The following is a 24,993-nucleotide window of genomic DNA, read 5'->3' as shown; positions in this document are numbered from 1 at the left end:
TTGTAAAGTCTTGCTGTAAGGACTTTGATGTGTTAAGTGCCATGAAATAACCTGTGTTGTGATTTGGCGCTATATAAATAAAATTGAATTAAGTTGAATGAACTCAGGGCTGAACAAACTTTGACACAGTGGAAAAGTTAAGATACAGCCAGGGCTTAAAAGATCTTTAAAAAAAAAATTAAAATAGTTATTTTGAATGGTGGTCTGATGATGGGGAAATGGTTTGCTTCATCAGTAATAATCAAAGTTAAATTTAAAATGTGTTCTTGCTTGGTTTAAACTGTCTTCAGGTCTGCTGGATGGAGAGACAGCCAGTTTAAATGTAGGACTCTGGCTCCCTCTGGTGGTCATTCTGCTACTGCAACATTGGCGATGCTTTACAGTAACATTGGAGCTTTAAACACAGTATTTTAGCACGGGCCTCATCTTTCCCAGAATCCAGAGATTTTCGCAGCCCCCGGTTAATTGTCAAAGGTCACATCTGCCATTAAAATGTATACGATATATCCTTCATCAAGTACCTGAAATGTTTTTAAAAGTTACACAAAGAAAGCAGAGCAGTTTCCCCCCCAAATACTCATGTCTATCCATACTGTGTGATGAAACTGCTGTTAAATTATGCCTTTAACCAAAATCAGTAGCTAAGTACTTACTTTTTCTTTTTTTTTTTAAAGACTAAAAGCTGTGTGTACACAGCTATGTGTTAATAGATAGTAGAAGTACGAGACTTGGGGACATCATAGATATCCAGTGTGTACTATCACAGTTTGACTTTGGCCCTCCTTATGACCTCTCATCCTCTCTTCCTTCTGCACAGTCCTTGGCCTCAGTAAAAACCTACACACAAAATCAAGTTAATATGAATGGTCTTTTCAGTGAAAACGGCCCACTTTTTATTTCCATTTTTTATTATTCCTCTCCAGCTTGGTCATTGATGTGGCAGCAAGGCCTTAACAGTCGATCAATGTACTCTGATATTGATCAGCCAATTGGTGGAAAGTTGACCCCATGACACACTTTGAATGACAGTGCTGTGATTTGCAGAGGGAGGCAGAAATGCAGGAAACATGTTAAAAGAAAATACAGAAATGCGTAAGTTTGAGGAAATAAATAGGTGGAAATGTAAAGGGAAAATAATACAATAGATTTGAAAATGTTTAAATTAAATGGTAAAGTAAATGCACACGGGAATCAATGCAGAAGCGAATCAAAACAGACACATAAGTAACAGAAATTAAAGAAATGCCTACGTTTATTTTCAATATAATTTGTAGTGCGTTTCATGGCATACTTAATGAGTCAATCATTTTTTTTTTTTTTTTTTAATTTTGGCTGTGTTAGTACTGCGCATTAAAAACAAAAGAAGTTATTTTGTCGTTAATTTGTGAGCGCCGACTCTTCTGTTGAAAAGAAGCTGTGTGATTTTGGAAACACATGGAAAGTTTAAATACCAACGTCAGAGTTTCTCCTCCTCGTGCCGCCTCTGACCAATCAGGGAGCAGACGGTGTGCTGTGACTCCGCCCTCCTCCTGCAGTGACGGTGGCACTAGTAAATTTTAATACCGAAAGTGTCCCCCAGCTACGTGCGCCGCTGAAATGGCTGCTGCAGCTACCGGAGAAACACACGCACCGAGTGTGGAGAGCGACGCTCCGCCTGTACGCACGAATGGAGGCGACGGCGAGGAGAAAGAAAAGGGCCTTAACGAACTGGAAGCAGAACAACCAGGCGCTACCGTGAAACCGAAAATGGAAGAGGTGGACGCGGAGGCCGGCGAAGAGAAGCCCGCTGCAGCGGCAGACAAGGCCGCGAGCGAGGTGGTGACAGACGACGGTGCTGCGGCGGTCAGCCCGGAGACGACAGCCGCTCCTGAAGAACCAGAGCAAAGGCCGGGAGACGGTAACAGCGAATCGACCAACGATAGCGCGATACAGAAAGCGAAGGAGGAACCGGGAGAGGACGGCCGGTGCTCGGGAATAGACTGCGAGAAAAGCAAAAGTGTTTGTGAAGATGGAGAGAAACCGGGAGGCGGGGAGCTGGGCGACAAGAGGCGGCCGAGTGTGGAGATCTCCTCCTCGGATGGTGAACCACTGAGCCGCATGGACTCGGAGGACAGGTTGGTCGGAGAGATAACCGGTTATCTATTTACCAGCTCTCAGAAGGAGAGCAGGATAACAGCTCGTCAAAGGTTGTTTTTTGTTTGTTTGTTTGTTTGTTAATAGGCCAAACTATCAGAAATGCTCACGTTTAAATCAGCAACCTGTCAACCAAACATGGAGCCATCCCACCGCACTCATTTATTTTCAATGTAACACGTCATATTTACTTACCGACTTTAGTTACAATAAATCTCAAACGTGCTTTAAGACACAAAATTACTCTACCCATATACTCACACCTGATATGGTTTTCCCACACAAAAGTTTAAACACTTCTTCAGTTCATCAACATGTTCTCCTTTCCCCTCGATGAAAGATGCTGAAACTCTACAAATATATTTTTAACACTTTGACTGCTGGATGCTACATGTTCAGTATGTATGTTTGTGCAGGGTGTTTTAATTTTCCCCATCACACTTCTCTTCGTTGTATTTCGGGGCACGGATGGCTTACAAACCAGCTGTTATACAAGAAAATCATTTTGTACTTGTTTGCCATAAACCGTCATGATCTATCATAATGCATTTTGAAGTGAAGTGAAGTGGAGCGTTTAAAACAGGTGGCAACAATTACATTATGAACAAGTGGCTCCAACGTGCACTTATTTTTTGATGGATAAAATGTTGACTATACAGCAGATTTATAATAAAGTGCCCGGAGCATCAACTAGTACAATCATGTAATTGATTTGGGGTGAGTGACAGTGGCACGCATGGAAAATGAGTTGGAGGTTTTCACTCATAGTGACTACGTAATGTGGCAAGTAATATCTGCACCTGTCCGCGTGGCTTTGTTTTACAACTGAAACTGTAATCACCCTCCCTCTCTTTCTCTGTCTAACCACCCTCTCCTCTCCTCTCTCTCAGTATTAGCAGTACCCTGATGGAGTTAGAGAGCACGGTGTCCAGCGGGCGTTCCACCCCTGCGATGATGAACGGACAGATGAGTGCCAGCTCCTCCGGGACCAAGACGCTGGCTTATCCCTGTTGCTGGGACCTCTGTCCGCAGTGCTTCAACTCTAGTCCTGATCTGGCAGAGCACATCAGGGGAATTCACGTGGACGGGCAAAGAGGAGGGGTCAGTAGACTTAAATGTTTTGGACAAGATTCGTGTTCATCCTCGTTTTTTTTCCGACAGGTTGCCTGGCACGCTAGTGGCCCTTCTTGCTCTGGCTTCACATTGACATTGAGTGCAAGGTGCTCAAGACAGTGTTGCTTCAGCCCGATATATAGTTAGTCCTTTTTAGAGCCTCAGGTTTCTTAAACCCTGGAAAACAAAACATCGAACCTCTCAAGATCCCACTACAAGAACATTAAGTGAGAAAATATTTTTTTTTTTTTTGTCCTTAAATTTGATAAACTGATTATTTTTGTTGATCTCTGGATACTGCTTGCCATCCAGTGTGTTGTGCTGCTCACCTTAACGATTTAGTTAAAATAGCTATTAAACTACTTGAATGCAGCAGTAAACACGTGTGGCTTTATTTTGCAGGCTAAGCAAATTTTTATAACCACAAAGTTGTTTTCTCTAAGTTGAAATGTGTTTCTTTCTTGACAAATAAAAGAGATATCAGAAGTCACACTGGCATCTTCCACTTGTGTGCTGCATTCAGTAAAAGTCCCCAGACTACAAAGAATGGAAGTTAGGACGAAGCAAATTAACAAATATAATCTGAAAAATCTGTCTTTGTTTTTCTGTTTAACAGCCTTTACCCAAGCTCTCTTCAAACTTTAGCTTTTCTTTTAGTGTTGTTTTATGACTCTTTTCTCTTTTTCTTACGTTTTACTTTGCCTACTTTATACAGTGGTGGAATGTGACTAAATTAATTTACTCAAGTACTATAATTATGTAAAACGTTTTTGTATCTGTTAGGAATGTTTGAGGCCTTAGTTACTAGTTACTTTCAAGAATAACATTTTTTTTATATCCTCCTTGTCCAGTGGAAACCATGAATCTCCAAATTTGTTGATTTGGAATTTTAATTTTTCTGATAAACTGATGGATTAGATTTTTATTTGTGGGTTAAGAAAAACCTCCTACATTTTAAGATAGTTTATGTATTTTAAACCCCATGCTGATTTGCTGAAAAATGCATTGTTTGAGTGTGTTGGCTTTTTAGAGATACGTGCTTCTGACAGAACAGAAACGGTACATGTGTGATTTTAATCTTATGGAATAGGATGCATTACTGCAGGTTAACATGACCAACTATTATATAAACACATTCCTAAATAACTACAGCAGCAAAATGCACATTAATTCAACACGTAATCCAAAAAGATAATATATTATAGTAAAACACTGACAGGGAGCATTCATTGCATATGTGTACTTTTACTTTTGTGACTTTAAGTAAATTTTGCTGGTAATACTTCCATACTTTTGCTGAGGCAGGGTTTTGAATGCAGGACTAGTATTTTCACAGTGTGGTATCAGTAATTTTACGTAAGTGAAGGACAAGAATACTTCTTCCATAACATACACTTATCATCCTTTTCTCTTTCCGTCATGTGTGTGTTGCTCAGGTGTTTGTGTGTCTGTGGAAGGGTTGTAAGGTGTATAACACACCGTCCACCAGTCAGAGTTGGCTCCAGCGACACATGCTGACCCACAGTGGAGATAAACCCTTCAAGGTAAAAACAAAAGCTTCAATGTGATGTACATATCTTGCTCTTAAGTTCCCAATCTCATCATCTTCCTTCATTCTTAATATGGGTACGCCACAGCAGGAGTGACACGAGGTGCCACTCCAGCCAGTTAAGAACAGGAAACCGAGGATCCAGTGGGAACTGGCTCACCAGACATTGACAATAGAAGATTGGAAAAACGTTGCCCGCTCTAATGAGTCTCGAATTCTGCTGCAACATTAAGATGGTCATAATTTGGTGTAAACAACATGAAAGCATGGATCCATCCTGCCTTGCATCAACATTTCAGGTAGCTTCCGGTGGTGTAATGGTGTGAAGGATGTTCTCTTACCCCACTTTTGCCCCCTTAGTACACATTGAGCATCATTTAAATGCCACTGCCTACTAGAGGAGTACCCATCTTTTCATGGCTACTTTCAGCAGGACAACGTGCCATGTTTGCGAAGTTTATTTCTCAGGCTAGCTTCTTGAACATCAGCTCACTGTATTCAAATGGCCTCCACAGTCACCAGACAGATATCAATCCAGCAGACCTCCTTTCTGAAGGCAAAAGGGGATCAGACTTAGTACAAGCAAGGTGTACCTAATAAAGTGGTAAATGAGTGCATATTTTCAACATATAGATCAAGCTGAATGTGTTTCTTGTTTCCACTTCTCTGCTGCAGTGTGTAGTGGGTGGCTGCAATGCCAGCTTTGCTTCCCAAGGAGGACTGGCTCGCCATGTACCCAGTCACTTCAGCCAGCAGAGCTCCTCTAAAATGTCCAGCCAGGCCAAACTCAAGGAGGAGTCCCCCTCCAAGGCTGGACTCAACAAGAGGAAGAAGCTCAAGAACAAACGCAGGTGCTCCCTACGTACGTACCTCACAGGCACACAAAACTAACTCTGTTTAAAAATGTCTCTCTTTGTCTTTTCCTTCCTTTCTTTGTTGATAAGGATTACAAACTGAACACGTATTTGAGGTGATCCTGTGCTTGTTGTGTTGAAATAAATGTTTTCCAACTTCCAACCTCCCACATCTCTGTGTTGGAGAAGTGAGAGCTAGACGACACATACCTCGACCCACACAAACAGAACCTTCAACTTTTGCCAAAAAGAAAGACAGACTCTCTTTAGAGGGCACCTTTTGTTTTGTTGTGTAGTTGCAGCTTATGCATCTATGCTCAGGCAGATACTGATAGTTACTGTAGCTACTTGGTGGCAGGATTTGCTTCACTTGGCCTGTGTATGCATTACTCAAGTTGCCTGAGTAATACTACTAATCACTCAAGTAAATTTGTTCATACCTCTGCACTAGTGACAGCTGCGATCAGAGGCTTTATGTTCTCCGGTTGTCTGTCCGTCCATCCCAATCTTGTGAACGTGATATCTTAAGGAACGCCTTGAGGGAATTTCTTCAAATCTCCCACAGACATTCACTTGAACTCAAAAATGAACTGATTTGATTTTGGTGAGCGAAGCTCTGAGGTCAAAGGCTGCTGTAACCTCAACAGTGTTTGTGGCCATAACTCAAGAAGGAATGCACTACTTAGGACAACATACACAAATGTCTCACAGAATAAAATGAAGTGATAACATTTTATATCCAAAACGTCAAAGATCAACTTCCTGTGACATCAAAATGGAGCTAAGGAACAGAATGGGAGATTAAATTGAGGACACTAATCTTTGGTTCCCACCTTAAAGATGTGCTGATTGTATAGATCTTGTGCTGTCTGGTTAAAAATGTGTGTGAAGCATTCATGTTTTAGAATTTGTAGCTTCTTTATGCCTTTAAAGTCTTTGCTTCATATATTATATGAGTCTGAACAGACGGATGCAACAAACATGGCAGTGATTGTAGTTTTTTGTTGTGGTTGTAGAGGAGTAGCATTTTTTTAGTCATGAAATGATTTAGACATAATTGTGATTAGTTACAGAAAGCTGTGAAATTTTCATGTATTGGGGCCACAGTGGGAACCCTAGTATGTTGTTGTTTTTTTATTTTTTTTATTTTACTTTACTCTCGTCTGAGTGTGTCCCTCTCCCCCTCCAGCGAGGCCCCACGACTTCTTCGATGCCCAAACCATGGATGCTATTCGCCACAGGGCCATCTGTCTCAACCTCGCCACCCACATTGAAAGTGTGGGGAACGGCCACAGTGTTGTCTTTCACAGTACGGTATGTGCTTCGTATGTCTCACAGTATTTGCCTCTGTCTGTTTAAATCTTAAATCCTGAAAAAACACAATGCTAAACCTCTCTGGATGGCTAAATCCCACTAGAGGAATAGTAAAAAAAAAAAAAAAAAAAAAATGTTTTCTTCATTTTGGAGAACTCCTCATTTCAGTTTTGTTAATTTCTAGATCCAGCTTTCACCCACCCAGTATGCCGCTATGCATTCATAATAGACCTTATGCAAACACCTTTGGTTAACATGAATATTAAATTACTTTTTAATCAACCTTTGAATGCAGTAGATAACAATGTTGGCCTTATTTTGAAGGCTAAGCACATTTTTATGGGCAATTTTGTTTTCTCTCATTTAAAATGTGCCATATTGCACCAGGTTCTACAAGAGGAATCAACTGTAACGGTCATATGTTAAGATTTTCTGTTTCTTGAAATTAATGTAATTCTGCGTACTTTTATCTTTGACTTTAGTTGAATTCTCCTTCACATAGAAATACATAAATGTGACATTTGTGTACCCCTTGTTATTTTGAAAATGGTTTTATTTTCCTTATAGACAACAGGGGGCGTGAAAGAGTCGTTGTTTGAAAGTCAGCTTCCAATCATTGCAAATTTTTTTCTCCGTGCACTTGAATTGAACCTGTAGAAACGCCTCAGGGCTTGATGTTGTTTTTCTCTGAATCGGGCTTCACAGAAAAGACAATTGGATTGTTTTTGTGTTTTCTGCTCGGTCTGTTCTGATCCCACTGCATGATACATTATTAATGAGCTGTAAAGGGCCTTTGCACCTTATATTTATGATGCATATGAGCACTCACAGGGAAACCTTTTTTTCAGTGAAAGATTCTCCTTTTTTTAAACTAACAATTGCGTCACAACCTGAGCAGATACATTCATTTTATATTAAGGGAGGTAAACCGTGAAGAAATTTTGATTATGAATGGCAGATTTTTTTTTGATTTTTTTTTTTTTGAATGACTGCAATTGTTAAGCAGTTCCACTAGGAGGCACTCTGTCTCTAGTACTCAGATTGAATGGTGGTATAATTTTCATCAACAACAGGAAAAAAGTAAGGAGTACCATCTGCGTTATCATCTGTGTTCACATGCTGTACATAAAACATGCAAACAATCCCAGTCACTGGTTTCTCATCACAGTCTCCCATTACATGTGTAGAACAGATTCTTCAGTCAGTGACAGTGATTCTGTTTACAGTGGATTTTAATTAAAGGGGCAGTAAATCAGCAGGCTGGTGTACTGAGTTATGCCTGCAGGGCTTCAGCCACTTACGTAGAAACCATTGCATTGAAGTCGAGGAGAATTTCTGTCGCCGAACACTGTTGTTGTCTCTGAGAAATTGTCCTTTCTTCTCCATGTGGATTTACTAAGCCAGAAAGCTAGCAGATAAAGGCAGGTGCAGATAATCAAGAACAAAACAAGATACAATGCTAATTTATGAAGTGAGACTAATGCTCTGAAAAGTTGGGATGAATCTTTTTCATCTTTCAATAGCTGGGTTGGAAACGTCAAAGTGGGGTCTCTAAGAGCAAGCTAATTTGACCTTGATTAACAAAGGACAATATGTCTGTTTTGATCATGTTTTGATTTTTGTTACTTGTGAGAGAAACAGGATTTTCTTACTTTGCAAAATATTTAAAATACTCAGAATGAACAAGAGTACAACCTTGCATAAAACCATAAGAAGAATAAACTAGAAATGCTTCTCATTAGAAGTGTAAATGTGAGGCTCAGTGAAATTAAAATATATGTGGAAAGCTTGTACCACATCACAGTGTTTCCTTTAAAGAAACATGGTGCTAGAGATTAGGGTGATATTCAGTCTAACCAATGACATCATGCCTTCATGTTCACGTGTGAATCACAGCACACCGGCGCAAGAGGATAGCCACTGACCGCGAAACAGATACAAAAATCTACACTGATTATAATTTATTTAATTTCTTTGGATGAGGGGGGGTCAGATTGTAATAGTTATTTGTTTCTATAGGCCGTAGGAACAGTTTACATCTCACATCAGCAGTATGTCAGTTAATGTATGAGATGTACAGGTCGTTTATCTCAGTGTCATCACTCATGCCGTTACTGCTGCTTTGCTCTCCCTACTTGGTCTCCTCTCCACCATTAGGTTTTATGCCTGCACACTGTATAAGCGACAACATGGTTGATTTGCCAACTTGGCTGCTATCTGCAAAGCTTCTAGCAGACAAATGTTAAGGCACCAAGCCAGCAACAACAAAATTAGTTTCGTCTAAGCTAGCCTAACTTTATCTTATAAAAAAGTTAATCATTCTGTAACTAGACTTGTTTGTGCCATGTTTGCTTTCTTCAAAACTTCTGCCAGACAACATTAATAAATAATAAAAATTCACAAGATCATCCATCCATCTGTTAGCAATATCCACGTATCCTTCAGGGTAGTGGAGTGTCAGATGAATTAAACGGATTGATGCTCCTTAAAGAAAAGTTATTAATACATGTTTTAAAAGATGGAAAGGTAGGAAAAGTTGTAAGGGGAGGAGAGTGATTCTAGGTCTTTGTGTCTGTGCCTCATGTCTCAGTGGGGCCTCCTCCCTCCTGTCCTCAAACCAGTTTCCATCATTGCCACAGGAAGTCCCCCGAGTCACAAAAATAGTTTTAGATATTCATGTGCGTAAGAGAAGTTCTTCACATGTGAGGTCATTCACTATCCTAAAAACAGACACTCACCAAAAATGCCAATTGACGCAAGAGGTTATATCTGTAGCTATTTTTGACACCCCTAGTTATTTTTCTAGCTTTTATTTTCCCTATTGACAATATTTGTGAATTCCAGACCAGTTTTACTGTAAACCAACACAGCAGGATAGATGAAATGTTATGCATAAAGAGGGCCAACTATTCAGGAAAGCTGATATTGTCTCAACTGTATTTTCACAGGCAGAAAAGCCTTGAAGTTTGCGGTTGTGTCGGGAGTTGAAGAGTTGAGTATTTAAAGCGGATAACAAATGAAAACAGTGTGGCAGGTTACTGCAGCAAACATTACCAAGGGGGTGCTGGTCTCCACTAAACGCATTCCTGGTTGAAGTGTTAAAGCATCTGGTGCTGACATGATCTACGGCAAAAGCAGGGACTTGTTTATGATGGCTCACTGTGTACTCCATGTCTGTCTTTCTGGCTCTCGAGAATAACAAGTTCAGATACTCTTAACTGTTGTCTGAATCAGATTTTCTTTGTCTTACAGTTTGTTGCAGGGGAAAGTGGGATAAATCCCATTGAAAATGGAAATCTCACTCTGCTCTTCCATGCATTATTAAGAGTACTTATTAGTGTAATGATCAGCTACTGTGTTACACGGTAAGATGTTTGAAGCATGTAGCCTCATTATTCATTAGGAAGATGGGGCCAGGATGGGGGCTTGTCTTTGAAGTTGGTCCCCCATAGACGAGAGAGGATGCTGCAATACAAGCTAAACCTGACACATTTGTACAAATATATTGCTTGTAAAACCACAAATTGGCTTGAAATAAAAAGAAAAGAGTGTTATTAGGGTTAGATTACATGCCTGTGTACATCTTTCATGGTCACTTTTACTTAAAGGATCTAACTCAATCTATGTTGTTGTTATACTGTCTCTGTGCAGGTGTTAGCCAGGAGGAAAGAGGGGTCTGGCAAAGTGAAGGTTCTCCTCCACTGGACACCTGAAGACATGTGAGTAAAACTTCTGACTCACTATACCGTAAATCTTAATACCAATTTAATGCATACCTAATATCAGCTAAAATAGAATTTAATGAAAAAAACAAAAAAAACATGCAATATATCGATAAATCAATCAACCTTTATTTATGTAGCACTTTTCATACAGATGGGTGCAGTTCAACGGGCTTAACAGATGATTGGCAGGCCAGTAATTAGAAAGTCAATTTGTTTTGTATACACATTGGGGATTTAATTACTTCCTATACCACCTACTACATGCCACGACGTATTCTAAAAGCCTTCAGTTTCTAACAACAAGAAATGATGCAGGCCTCACTGAAACTCCAGTGAGCTTGATTAGGTCGCTCTTCACCGCTGCTCAACTCTGTCCCCTGATGCGACACTCACTGGCATCCAGAATGACCAGAAGAGTAGTTATTTAGTTAGTTATAAAAGCTTTATGTATATTTTTCTACATATATAAATATTATTGATGTACCGAATAAATAGCAGTGGGCCTAATATTTATCCTTGAGGGACACCTTTATCAACCATCTTGGTTTCCGCACAGTGTGCACTGGAAATCCTTGAAGCTATTGTGGTACCATTATCATTTCAATTACTTCTGGGTCATCTCTCCAGATGACTTGACTACCTAGAGAAGTTTTCATTATAATTTTAATCCTATTGAGAATCTGGTTGAGATTGATTTGAAATATTGTTCAGTATGCACTCCTAAGTAAAGAGTTTGGATGCATCTAACCCCATTAAAAAGGAAAAGATATTCATTCAACACCACATGCCCTAAGCTCCTCCACATATTTAACCATGTAAAGCTGTAACCTGTAGCACAAACATTTCCTTTTTGAGCAGGGTGCCCCCATGTTTAAGTGAAACTCAGTGTATGTGTATCTGTCTCTGATAGTTTACCATTCTCCTTTCCATCCAGTTGCGCACTCAACATGGTGGCGCTCCCTCACATCAGCACTTGCTGTAAATCTTCCTCGCTTGGCTGATCCAACATTTGTTGTGTAGAGCTATTGGTGTGAGAAATCTAGGTCCCCTATAGTCCGTATCATACCAGCTCCTCTGTCTGAAACTGCAGAGCTCTCCTCAAAGGGAGCTGACTGCCACGACAATCAGCCAGTATCCTCACTCAGTGTTACGATACTCACACTCATGCTTGAAGTGCTGATGGGGGGAAGTGGACATGGCCATTCACAGTTCCGTGTCTGTCGCTCTCTTGGTCTGGCGCTGGTTCTTTACCATCTGCTTGGCCTGACGTGTAAACCTCGGACTGGTTCACTTAAGTGTCTTTTAAATATTGAATCAGCATCCAAATGTATTTCTTTTTTTCTTTGGCTCTACAATACTATACAATATATATATATATATATATATTTTTTTTTTAATCAATTTTCATTTTAAGTGAAGACATCACACTATTTATGATGCAATCTCTGCATGGACTTGCACTACAAAATCATGTTCAGCCCATTGAGCCATAAACCGTTCTGCCCTGTCCTCACCAAATTTGTACCTATTCCCAGCTCAGTGTCTCCAGGTCCAGTCCAGTGGAGGTGAACATTAGAGCCGCGTTAAGCCCCAGCTCGGTGTTTGTCACCGTGCTCTCATAGAGAGACAACTTCACAGGCCGCTGTGATTCTCTGCAGGGCTCCCACCACACTTTCAGCTCTCCCACACTCCCATTAAAGGGTTTGGCTGCACGGCCTCTGAAGATGATCAGAGAGCAGAAAGGGGAAGAATGAAAGAGAGGAGGAAAGAAGGCGGAGGAGTTGGGAACTGAAAACAAGCAGGCTGAAAGGGGAAAGAAGTGAATTAAGAGAGAGGGGGGGGGGGAAGAGAACATGGTCAGAGAAGACGATGAAATGGGTTTGGTGAAAAGAGGAGCAACGATGGCAACTGGGCAAAGAAACCTGGATGATGCATTACAAAGCAACTTACTGCGAACAGATTCCTGTGAACACACTGTAGCAAAACCTTTGTTCTCTCGGGTTTCTACCGCTTCATCTGCCGATGCTTCCTCCTCCTCTTTCCTTTTCCTATCTCTGATCCACGTCCACAATCTTCTCCTCGCCTTGCATGTGGCAGTTTAATCTTCTGCAGAGACAAATAATGGGAGTGGGGATACGGAAGAGAAAGATGAAGTTAGGTGATCAGGAAATACTTTTCAGATTAAATCCAAAGAGAGACAAAGATGGAGATTGATGCTGAGACTCAAAGACAGATAAAAGCAGAACGGATGAGGCAGAGAAATGGGGGAGACACAGACTGGAGGAAAGTGAGAAATACAAGTGAGAACAAAATGGCTGTGGGAAAGAAAAATGTGAGGAAGAGGCAGAATGAAACCAAAGAAAATGAATGACAGGAATGGAATTAAAAAGAAAGAAGAATGAGGTGCTTTTTAGTCTGGTCCTTGCTGGAGAAATCAGCAACGCTACTGAGTCACATATTTGCCCTGCGGCAGATGAGTGCTCTGGTCATTAATCCGCATAATCAATCCATAAAGGGGAGGGAAAGGGAAGGAAGTACTCAGTGATGTCTTAACTGCAAGGGTGGCTTGATTATCTCCCAGCAGATAAAAGTAGACCAGGGGATTAAATACAGTAGGTTTGTATGAGCTCTATGCACTCTTATATCTTTTCTGTTATGTGTGTAATTCACTGTTTGCTAAGTCCCACCTCCCTTCAGCTGTTGTTGCTGTCTGTCAAGCTTTCATGTTCTCAGGGCGCATATTTATATTTTACAGTGATAACGGGGGCATAAATTATTTATCACAGAAAATCATTAGCTTGTTAAACAGTTGATCATTTATTTCACACAGAGGTAGAAAAAAAGCAGCTTCTCATCTCAGTCAGCAAACCATCATTTTTTTGTTTGCACCTCTAATAGAAACATGCAACCAAAAGTCCTACACAGGAAAACAATACATAAAAATAAACAAATAATGAAAACGATTAAAACGCCAGGATTAAAAGTTAAAGCAGATTTTATGAGCTGAAGTTAGCTAGCTCATTGAGTAAACATTAGTGTTATGATTTGTTTGGAAACTTCCTCTTGTGTATTGTTTCCAGCTGACTGCTGCTTTAAAACAAAACAATTTAGTGAATTATGTCTTAAAAGCACTTGATGTCTGCATACATGATGTCACACTGAGACTGAGACTAAAGCTACATGTTGCAGGCAAAAAGTCAACATCCTCACCTGCTGATGATCCACTTAAAAGACATGGAAATAAAGAGACTACAACATATTTGTTTTTGTATCGCAGTGTAGCGTTAGTGAGGAAAATATGTGACTGTTCTCTTGTTATAACCGGTTCCCTACTCATGTTACATACTTGTCCATGTCTTCAAGCATGTTTTCCCTTTCAACATTAAAATAGAAAATACTTCTAGAGACGTTTTAACACTATTTTGAGTTGTGGAGCTGGAAACTTCCACAAATCCACATCCCAGTGTTGGACTGAGCTGCTGACCTGAAACCTGACATGTTACAGATCGGGCATGGTCGGTAGTTGAGGGTCAGTTGTGTCAATAGTCACCATTTAGTCCCTGACTCAGTTTAATGTCCGAACTGACCGGTGATACGGTGGTCATTTAGTCAGCCATCAAGTGTCGTGACTCTCAACACTGAAGCCTACATCTCGTGCTAAACTCTGCGTGTGTTTCTCAGAGTCACTGATTAGCGTTGTGAATGTGGGAAATCGTGTTTATTAATGCCGGAGCAAAGCATTCACATCCTGATGGACACTTATTAACTCCATTTGGATTAATGAGTAACTGATTAACATGAACCATTCTGAACACGAACCACCGGTGATTCACTGAGGAGAGGGAGAGGAAGGGAGAGGAAGGGAGGGAGGGAGAGGAAAGGGAGGGAGGGAGGGAGAGAGAGGGAGAGAGTCTTTGATGGATGGGTGAATGGATTCCCCTGCATGCTGTTGATTGCTTTAGAATAACAAACACTACAGTGAGCGCCTCAAGCCACTGGATCCATCACGGCACATCATTTTGGACAAACTACACAGCACTTATCTTGCACAACATGGGTTTCATTTCTTTTCTTTAGTGTGTAATTATTTTAATTTTTTTCAATGCTTTGTTTATATTTAGTCGGCTAGCAAAGTTCAATGGGATCACGAGCTCGTGGAGCTCTCACAGATGGGACTTTTCCACACTTAAGATATACAGCATAGTGCAGTTTCTGAAATCATACCAGAATATGCGTTCTGCTTAGCTAAAAAAGTCCAATTAATATACACCAGAAAAATGTTATATGTTTAAAAAAAAAAAAACATCAGTTTTTGAACTAAATACTGGAAAAGAGGAATGACTTCTGAAACATGTGTATACAGCCTAAACATTTGCTGTTAAAAACTAATATTGAAGCTGAATAAAACATACATAAATAGGGTCTGTAACTGGGTACATAAGTAGGGACCTGCCTGCTGAAGGATGAAAACAAAGTGTCAAAATGTACTGAATCTAGTTAATCTTTAATTTTTTTAAATTATTTGTATTCAATGTTTAAACCTCCCCACATTTACAAATTAAGGATCTCTAAGTTCATTAATCGTCTAAAAGAGACATCCATTGAAGGTATGTGTCTTTGATCACGGAGGAACAGTGGCTGAATGCATGTAGTCAGGGTGAGTCAGTTGTACGCCTACATATGGCCAATTTCAGTCTGCTTAATTGAATTCCTGCTGTGATACTGCAAAAGCAGGCAGCTGCATCGCAAACACTTACACATCAGACCTATAGCAAAGAGAATAAAAGCAACAGAACTGCATGAAAAAACACTTTGCTGCAGTTTAGAAATGTGTTTTAAAAGCTGCTGCTTTGATCTAATACTAACTAATAACAAGCTTCCTCGGATTCACTCAGAGACGGGCCTGAGTCTTGTAAACATAGACGTCAATCATACGCATAAAATATCTAGCTCTGTCTTTGATTCACCTAACTTGTTTAGTTTTTTTTTTGCCAGCAGACATGACATTTTATGAGAGGATTGTAGTTGAAGGAATCATTTCACACAATGGCACTAAACCCGAAACAGCTGCAGGCAGATATTAGGTAAGAACAAAGCAGTCAGAGGAGCCGTGAACTCTGAGAAGTTGTAGGAATGCACAGAGAGCCACTGGTAACAATTGAATGAGTCCTTTTTTTATGTGAACACATGTTTCTTAACTATAAATATTCCCCCATAACAATTAGCATGTTAATTAACTTTCAATATTAATCAATGAACAGTGAGCCGTTGTCAGTGTCTCTGTCAGCTGCAGTGAGTTTTACAGTCCATGAAGCAGCTTTCAGGGCCAGCTGTCGTTTGCTTTGCAGAACAATGCGGTTCATCAGGACGTTGAACTGCTGCAGTCTTTCCTGCTGAGTTCCATATGAAGGCCATTTCATATTTTAGCAATTTAACACACATTTTGCTGCCTTATGATGAACTTATTGCTCCTGTCAGGCCTGGAGCCAGCCATCCATTCAGGGTTGAAGACTAGGCTTCGATCTGGCAGGCAACTCCCACTCGCTCTCTCCACAGAGGTCTCACTCACAATATACATTTCTGGCTCATAAAGAAGCGAGCCAAATAACAGTCTCCTCTGGAAAATAAAACAAATCCATTTGTCTTTATTTGGCTTGTGTGACTGAATGGGGTCTTTGGGTGGAGATATCTTTTAGGTCTTGAAAATGTGTACGTGTGTCTGCTTGTGTGTGGGTGAGTGATATGAACACTTGGGTGTATGTTTGTCTGTGCTCCCCCCCCCCCCCCCCCCCCGGCCCCATCCCACCCCACCAGTGCTGCTCTCCCGTGTATTTCCCATACAACATAATGTAATAACTCATCGGTACCACGGCACACTCGGGACATGTTTATGGTGACTGTGGAGAGGGATGTACATGTGCGAGTGCACGCACACAAACACACACGTGTGTTTACTGCGTATTTAACACTATGCAGGTCCTGCTCTGTCATTTGAGGTTGGCTTTGGAGAAGGACACTAACTCAAGACTAACCCAAACTTTAAAGCTGCTTTGAAGGGGACTGTTTCTTGTCTTGTCCCTGCCTCCTCTCAACTTCCTCTTTCTTCTTTCCCCACCATTAAAGGGGATAGAGACACTTTTGGTAGCACGACAGAATCAAAAGAGAGAACGAGTTCGTTTTACACCTACTTTGCTTTTAACAAAATTAGAATTGTTTCTTTATCCTATTTCTGCGCTTCCATAAATTAAAAATCAGCTGAAAGATTACCAAATATCAGTGGCATCATATGCCCCCGTACCTAATTCTGATTACTTCAACATGTGCATGGATAAGTTTCCTAATTTTGTTTTGTTTAATTGTAATCAATTTGTGATGTACAGAAGTTTGTATTTCTTTTATCAAAACATTGGTATGTATTCTAATTTTGTAACTGCACATACTTGTTTTTATTTTGTTTATTCTTCATTTGTAAATGAATTAAGGCGTACTGTAAGTGTCAAATTCGTTTGAAATCTTTTATATCAGTTGTCAGTGTTATTTTTGCTGTGTGTGTGTATTCATTGAAGGGCACATATATCCTCATCTAGTCCAGCTTAGCTTTGTAGTGATTACAAATTAGTCTTTGTTTAACACTGATAACTCTAGCACCAAAATAACATGTCTTGTTTGATTACAAGTACACTGCTGAGGCTTTCTGAACAATATGGTATTTGTTAAATTGCCTTCTGTAGCTAGCACCAACTTCAGGCTTTTGAACATGCCATAAATGGATCTGCAACCACTAAAGCCAGTTGTTTTACATGAACGTCACTCCCCTGCCTCTTCACTTTTCTTTTCCCCTTCCCTCCGTCTCTTCCTGTCCTTCATTAGTCAGTTTTACATCACTTTTGTTCTCCACCTCCACCTTCAGCTGTGCTACGAGGCGCTACCTGCGCACCAACTCACTGAATGGGCTGACTAGGCATGTGAATGAGTGATTTGGCAAGGCGACTGCTGCCTGCAGAGTGTGTGTGTGTGTGTGTGTGTGTGTGTGTGTGTGTGTGTGTGTGTGAGAGAGAGAGAGAGAGAGTGTGTGAGAGAGCGAGTGTGAGAGAGAGAGTCTCTGGGGGCTCCTGTGATGACGCACATAGTGACGGGGGAATGCTGGGGGTGGAGATGGGGAAGTGGGGGCTGGAGGAAGGAGGGGGGAGGCACAGTCGACTCGCTAAGCTCTTTGTTTCTTTCTTCTGCATCTCGCCGTGCCACGCCAGTGCTCTCACACTCCCATCTTTCAGGGGATCACGCTGCTGTGGGTACAGTAAGGTGCCAGAGCAGTACAGTACATCATGTGCTCGTGTCCCTGTCTCTCTGAAGACATCACCTCCCTGTCCTCGAGTTTCATGGGGTGAAAAAGTCAGCCCGTCATTTTTATTTGACAAAAAACACAGCCACTTGCATGCCACACACACACACACACACACACACACAATATGATCATTCACAAGAGAGGACGTTGTGCTTTGTCCTCTATTTGTGTGTGCTGGTCTGCTCGTGTGTGTCTGTTCCAGTGTTTTGGTCAAGGCCACATAACTTATGGGAATGTACTCAGTGTTCAGAGGAAGGTGTTAACATGTACTCTAGCCTCTTTCAAGCCTACTCCCACTCCGTCCCCTGTTTCCGCTCTGTCTTTTTTGTCAAATCTTGTAGCTTGACCACATGTCCTCTCTGCTTGTGTATTGTCTTGCAGACTGCCTGATGTGTGGGTGAATGAAACCGAGCGATCTCAGCTGAAGACTAAAGTGGTGCACTTATCCCAGTTACCACAGGACACAGCCATGCTATTAGACCCAAACATCTATCGGTGAGTGTGTGATGATGCCTCTTTGTGCCCATGCACATATAGACACATCAGCACACAGTGCTGCAGATGTGTCTGCCTCAGTAGATCATATTTGCACATATTCCCCATGTGTAAATGTGATCTACTGTAATTATCAGTTGTATGTATTGTGTGAAGCATTAAACTGACACGAGAAAATGTTTCGGCTTTTGTCTCTGCTCGACACACCTGTGTGTGAGATCATGTTGCAAGTAGTTCTGTCAGGTTTGTGTTTTTGAGTGTGCACACAAACTTTCATCCAGCAGGTGGCAGCTTTTCAGGAGTTACGTCCCAAAAGCTGAGTGTAGAGAAAACTCATTTTCAATGAGCGAGTCCCTGTTATTGAAGTATTAAAAAGGGTTCAGTCACTTTAAATTTAATTTGGCTAAGTGATGCAGTCATAATCACATTCATTTTCATTCTAAAACGGAATTGACCGTTTTTTAACACAGGGAAATATATTTCTTGCTGCAGTGCAAATGTAACTCCACAGCCTATACTTTCTCTGTCTTCAAGTGCACCACATACCACTAAACATTAGCTCTCATATCATTTGAATCCTGTGCAGCTATGCAAAACTTGGTGCACTCATCACTGAGATGAGAAAATAAGGTTAACTTTATGGTACACCATAAAAGGTTGAAAATGAATCCTGAAAGAGGAACAACGTGCCTAAAATAACAGAGTGGTCATCTTACTGGAGATATATGGCACACAAGTCTGCTAATCAGCACACAGGCTGACTGATTTTAATTAGACCTGAAGGCTCAGTAACTGCAGGGACTGCTGCTGGACTCTGGTTTCATAGTTGAATATAACCGTCAGCAGCCAGCCAATTTATGTCAAGGTTGTCCTGGTGCATGAAATCCCCAAACAAATGTGGTGGTTTGTTTGGACCACTGTACATGCAGACGAGATGGACAGAGAGAGACTGACTGTCACTTTATAATTATATTATTTCAACAGTGTTTTCATCTTAGTCATATTAGACTGAAATCAGCTTATATCAAAAATAGCCTTGAACAGTGGTCTCAAACTTGTTCTGTCTTTTCAGAGCACTTCCTCAAAAGCGTCTGAAGCGCAGGTAAGCTGCACCCAGTGAACATTTTGGTATTTATTATCTAGAGCTAAAAATAAATTGACATACACTCAGAAATATTTAGAAATTCATTTTATAAATTGTGTTTGTGGCTAATACCACAATTAGAATTGTGTTAATCAATTACAAGAAGTGCACAACTAATTTGTGAAGGATTGAAAGTAGCTACTGAATGAGAATTTATTATAGAGAAGTTATTACACTGTATCACAACCCAACATACACAATACAAGTGTATGCAAGTTTCTTGCGCACAAAAAAAGTGGAGAGCCGTATGCCTTTGTTTTATTTCTTTTTTTTCTTCTTGCAAATTGATTTTTAAATGACAATGTTGAATGTATTTTTAATAAAGACAGTATTGGCATGGTTTGTAGCAGCAGTGGTATAGTTACAGATGCACAGAAAGTCGAAGCAGATGCATAAAAGATAGACGTGTGAAGCGTGAACATGGCTACATCAGTATCTTTTATCAACATCCGTGCACAGGCAGCGTTTGAAGTTCACAGCGGTGTTGGTACGAGCATGCAGACAACACAGAAACTGCTGACTTCTTCTTGCTTGTTAACTCGGCTGTCTATATTGCAGTAGGACACAAATTTAAGATTTCCATACACCCGTAACGTAGATCAAATGATGCTGATGCACCGGCGATATGGTAATGTGGCATCTGCAGAATTACCTGTGACTCCGGTGGTGAAATGTCATTGCAGAAGGTTGCGTATCGCCCACAGTTTCACGGTCCTTACGTACCATGAACTGAAAATGCAGGCTACTTTGAGGCTTTAACTCAAACATGAGGTCATAGTTGGACGTTGTTTATTCTTCCAATAATTTACATCTGCAGTTCAGTGCAGCGAACGCTACTGTAAAAAGTGCAGTGTGTCTGTAGAGTCAGCTCAGTGTGTGAACATCCAGGATAAAGAACATTTTTCATACTGTGATCTCTCTCATGACAAACTGAGAACAACTCATTCTCTCTGTGTCTTTCTCTCCTGTCTTTGTGCTCAGCCTGTAGGGACTCATCTGTGGACTTGATACTTTATGGGAAATCCTTGGTCATAGGAGGTTTATCTATATGGGATGGGACGCTCTTCATCTGTCTCCGCCAAACGGGGGGAGTGAAGTGGCGATAAAAGGAAGTAAAATTGGCTATGCTGCAGTTCTCCTTTTTTCCCTCCTCGAGTTTGTGTCTCTAAAACGACTGTCGTGGCCAAGTGTGGTGTAAAGTGGGACTGAATATTTTTCAAAAGTTTGTGTTCATCAAAAACTTAAATGAATGTTTTTTTTTTAACAAGCACCAAACTTAAAATATTCTTTAATACCCAATACTGTAAAAACTGTTTTGTGTAAGCTTGTCAGATAATACAGCATTTTTTTTTATAACTGTTTTGTGTAAAATATTTATCCAGATTTGTAACTTATTTTTATACCATGGAAATGCTGGTGTACTGTGGATTTTTGTGAAAGCTTTGAATAGAACCATATTTACTGTGATAATATATATAACTGTCACTTGTAGGGATATTTTGGACATTTCTAGTTGTAATTACGTCGTACGTGACATAAATCTTAACAGATTATCCTATTTATACTTACTGAATGCAGTCCCATTAACTGTGTGTATGAGGTTGTGCCAGTCACATCAGACTTGTATTCAAAGCGATTCAAACTGTTGCAGGAGCAATAACTCAGTAGTTAAAGACACTACCATGTAGCTCTTAATCTTCACCAGTCTGTAGAAAGTACACCATAAAAATGACTCATTTCAGCAACACCTACTTTCCCCCCTCTCCCACCTACTCTCCCCCCCCTCCCAACATGAACTGTGTACGTACATCATACTTGTTATGATACATTTACGTTACTGCTATTTAAGCACTCATAATTGTTGTAAATAAGTTGTGTTTTCTACTCAATGTTGTCCCTTTTTGGAAATGAAATATTGTGTTTGTAATAAAATTGGGGAAATGACAGACGTTGACAGACGTCAACTTGCCCGTACAGATGAGGACGGAAGGTGTTTGAATGGCAGAAAGGAGCAATGCATCCATTGTGGTACAATCATCGAATGAAATATTAGTTCCTTGTGTGTGCTTTGGAGGTGATTGGATGGCTTCTTTGGCGTCCATTAGCAGAACAGCTTTGGGAGCATGCTGTGGAGGAGCTAATGACTGGGCCAGCAGGGCAGAGCCCCTGCCAGCCTCAGCTGTTGGTGAGCATGCCTGCAGAGAAAACCGAGTTCAGGAAGAGGTCTGCTACAGTACGGCGGTCCCACTCTCAAACATCTCGTGCTTTTGTGTGCTCACACACGCACAAAATTCACTAATGAGGCTTTCGGTTGTTGTTTCACTGTTTAGATGAGTTAAACACTGAACGTTTGTTTGCACCCCGCTGTCGTCTTCTACTTTGTTTAAAGGTGGATTTCGCTGCTGGAAGATGGTCTTGTCGTAAAACTGGGCTGTAGGTGCAGTAAAAAAACAAAAAAAAAACCACACACAAATATGTTTTAAATTGGTGCTACATTATCTGAGAAAACAAGAACTGTGGTATTCCCTTTTACTCACAAGGTAGAAAACTTATAACAACCAGAATGCACTTGGCTTGTTCCATTCCGAGGTCACTTGCCCCACTAAACATCCAACCGAGCAGCAACACAACCAGTTGACCCCGTTCCAGATCTGCTATCTTCACCAGCTAGCGATGCTCAGCTCTCAGCTTGAGCGGCCACTTCCTCCTTCATTAGCTGTAATTCCTACAAATTGTATTTTGGCTCATATAATTGGATGTCTGAATGTCTTTTTCTTCCGTATCTACAGGAACATTGCCTTCTGACATGGTCTTCCAGTGGTTGTTAGTATAGTGAGTCGAAAACATGGCGGATGGCTATTTTGATTTTGAAGAGCTCGGGAGCCATTCCTCTGTCCTTCTAGGCGGGCATACAAAGAAGGAAGAAGTACAGTCATTACTTCAAACAATGACTGTTGATCCAGAAAAAAAATGACGATCTGTCGGACTTTTCCTGGCAAACGAGTACGTAGCTCTGTGCAGGCAACACTCGGAAGTTAAACATGAGGATGAGTTTCCCTTTTAATTCCAAGAAATTCAGGCAACACAACGTGGGGTCAATACAAAAATCCTTGTCGTGCTACCACAAGCCCAACTCAGGCAGTGACTTGTGAACCTTATGATGTGTAAAAAATGTTTTGATCCGAGAATCCACAGAAAAAGACGAGTTTAAAAAAAACTATGAACTAAAAAAATATTCTTGTCACTTTCAGCTAGTCTGTTTTGCAGTCTTCATATCTGAAGCCGTCTTTTGGATGCTGTTATCGCTTATTGTCAGAACTCCAAACTGTGAACAAAATAATTTGTCAGTGATAATAAATACCCAATACATGAGTCATAATGATAAAATAAATATTTGTCCAGTCTTTTCTATATCGCTATATTTGTCGGTCTTTTATTCCAAGTTGCCTGAGTCTTTGCAAGTTCAGCGTTCCATAAAGACTGAAAGTTAAAGGTTACCTAAGGTCCCATTCATCCTGTTTGAACAGCTAGAAGTTGCATTCAACACCCTTTACCTTTGCCTGCGGTTTGATACGTAGACATTAGCATTCAGATCGCAGATTCAAATCCTCTAATAAGCAGGAAGTTGTCAATGATAACCATGTACCGAGTCAACACATCGTTTACGGTAATTCCGTTGCTTTGGGGTCTCTCAGCTGAAGAGACCTACCAGTTGATTGTAGTATTGAATAGATAACATTGCCATAGTTCTGTTGATGGCTTCTGCTCATTAATTGAAGAACATTGAGCAGTGACAAAGTTAGAGTTGAGACAATAAACAGGAAGTGGGTCAAAATCCCATCATTGGTTGATATTGCTCATTCTCTTGTTTTGTTTTTTTTGTCCCCGAGATCTCCCGTTTGCAGCTTCTTGTTTAAAGCTCGACCTTATGCCCTTCTCCGTAGCCTACATCTTTTTGCCGATTATTTTTTCCACAATAATTGAGCTGCAGAAGGAAAATACGTTTCTGACAGCACCAATTAAAAGTTTAATTTCATGCATCCCATGTGTGGTGATCTAACCTTGAGTCAAGCCCTTTATTTTTCACTTGTTTCTTTTGAAATCACTCTTACTTGTTATTGTAAAGTTCCTTCATTGTTGCTTTATTGTTTTGTTATGGGTCTCTACAGGAATCCAGGAAGCCTTTGCAAAATTGCAGATGTTTATGGCCTAATAATTTCTGTTATTGGATTGAATATCCATCTTTTTTTTAATGTCTTCATCTATCCCATGCCTTGTTTTTCCAGCTTTTTCCCCAGTCGTGAATATTTAAATGAAGCAAGAAAACATTGTTTCCAAGGTTTGTCTGAACCATGACTTCAGGAGTGACATCAGTTGGAGCCGTCGAACAGACTGATAGAAACGGACAGTAGCTCTGCCTGCAAACCCCAATCCTGCCTCAGCCTGCCTGAGCTGGGCCGCTACCCTGAAGTGACGTCTGTTCACTCAACACTTGAAATGACTTTCCCTCCTTCATCTTGTCCTCTAAACACCCAGTTTGATGCCAATCCCTTTGCTCTGTCTCCAGTGGAAAATCCCAGACAAACAGTTTTTGTTTTGGATTAATCGCAGCATGTTTGCGGATGTAAAGTTATTCCTTCTTTCATATCAGTCTACAAGTAATTGAAGCACTCTCTATACTCCTTAAATGTGAACCTCATTCAACGGGTTCGTCATGTGTCCCGCTGCATCTCTAAGTGCTGCCCGGTGGTTCTGCGCTCCTACCGCTCAAACCTGGAACCCTTCCATCATCTGCGGCTCTGTTTACACTCGGTCCTGAATCATCCATCTGAGTTTCTCAATGTGCACAAAATCTTCCCTTCACTTTGGCTACACACACTGCTGTCTCAGTGAAGAATGAAGGCATTACATCAAGAACAAAAACGATGAGCTGCTGCTCTAAATCCCAGCTTGGAACTGTCCTCAGTCCTCGAAAGAAATACAAGGAAATAGGTCTGACTGGTTCACAAGGAAAGCGGAAAAATTCAGTATGGTTTTACAGACTGACCAATATTGTTGTGGCAACATGGTCAACAGACATGTCACCAAAATGTTTTTATTGGTTGGTTTATATGATTGATTGGTTGTCACTTCACACAAAACAATTTCACTTCCTACATCATTACAAATGTCTATGCTTCAGGGTAAAACAATGCGAGAAAGTCATATAACCTCTTAGCAAACGCATTCCTGTTCTCAAGGCCTTAAGCCTCATCGACACCATCTAGCTTTGGAAACAGGGATTGTAAAAATGACAAAATCAAAGACATCATGGCACAAAC

General features: G+C 40.6%; 1 protein-coding gene across 2 annotated transcripts; it reads left to right on the top strand.

The window, feature by feature from the left end:
* The first annotated feature begins 1,536 nt into the window (after positions 1-1,536).
* On the top strand, positions 1,537-22,137 carry LOC138206180 (zinc finger protein aebp2-like). Of its 2 annotated transcripts, XM_069162724.1 has the most exons (9): positions 1,539-2,114; positions 3,024-3,234; positions 4,683-4,790; positions 5,471-5,657; positions 6,839-6,963; positions 10,615-10,682; positions 18,415-18,528; positions 19,601-19,630; positions 20,654-22,137. In XM_069162724.1, the coding sequence occupies exons 1-9, from the start codon at positions 1,597-1,599 to the stop codon at positions 20,658-20,660; spliced, it is 1,368 nt and encodes a 455-aa protein (XP_069018825.1). In that variant the 5' UTR covers positions 1,539-1,596; the 3' UTR covers positions 20,661-22,137. The 2 variants fall into 2 exon arrangements, with proteins under 2 accessions (XP_069018826.1, XP_069018825.1); XM_069162725.1 differs by lacking the exons at positions 18,415-18,528; positions 19,601-19,630; positions 20,654-22,137 and having other exon boundaries at positions 1,537-2,114; positions 5,471-5,646.
* The last annotated feature ends 2,856 nt before the right edge of the window (positions 22,138-24,993 follow it).

Source organism: Embiotoca jacksoni, unplaced genomic scaffold, assembly GCF_022577435.1.
Source record: "Embiotoca jacksoni isolate LCO1_2020_lvr unplaced genomic scaffold, fEmbJac1.0.p SCAF_3, whole genome shotgun sequence".
NCBI classification, from domain to species: Eukaryota; Metazoa; Chordata; class Actinopteri; family Embiotocidae; genus Embiotoca; species Embiotoca jacksoni.
This window is presented reverse-complemented; position numbering and strand designations above follow the sequence as displayed.

What these genes read in the sequence shown, in the direction of transcription:
- LOC138206180 (XM_069162724.1), top strand. Translation starts at nt 1,597, where the DNA reads ATGGCTGCTGCAGCTACCGGAGAAACACACGCACCGAGTGTGGAGAGC. An exon ending in TGGACGGGCAAAGAGGAGGG is followed by an intron (nt 3,235 to 4,682) that starts GTCAGTAGACTT and finishes TGTGTTGCTCAG; the next exon opens with GTGTTTGTGTGTCTGTGGAA. An exon ending in TTAGACCCAAACATCTATCG is followed by an intron (nt 18,529 to 19,600) that starts GTGAGTGTGTGA and finishes CTGTCTTTTCAG; the next exon opens with AGCACTTCCTCAAAAGCGTC.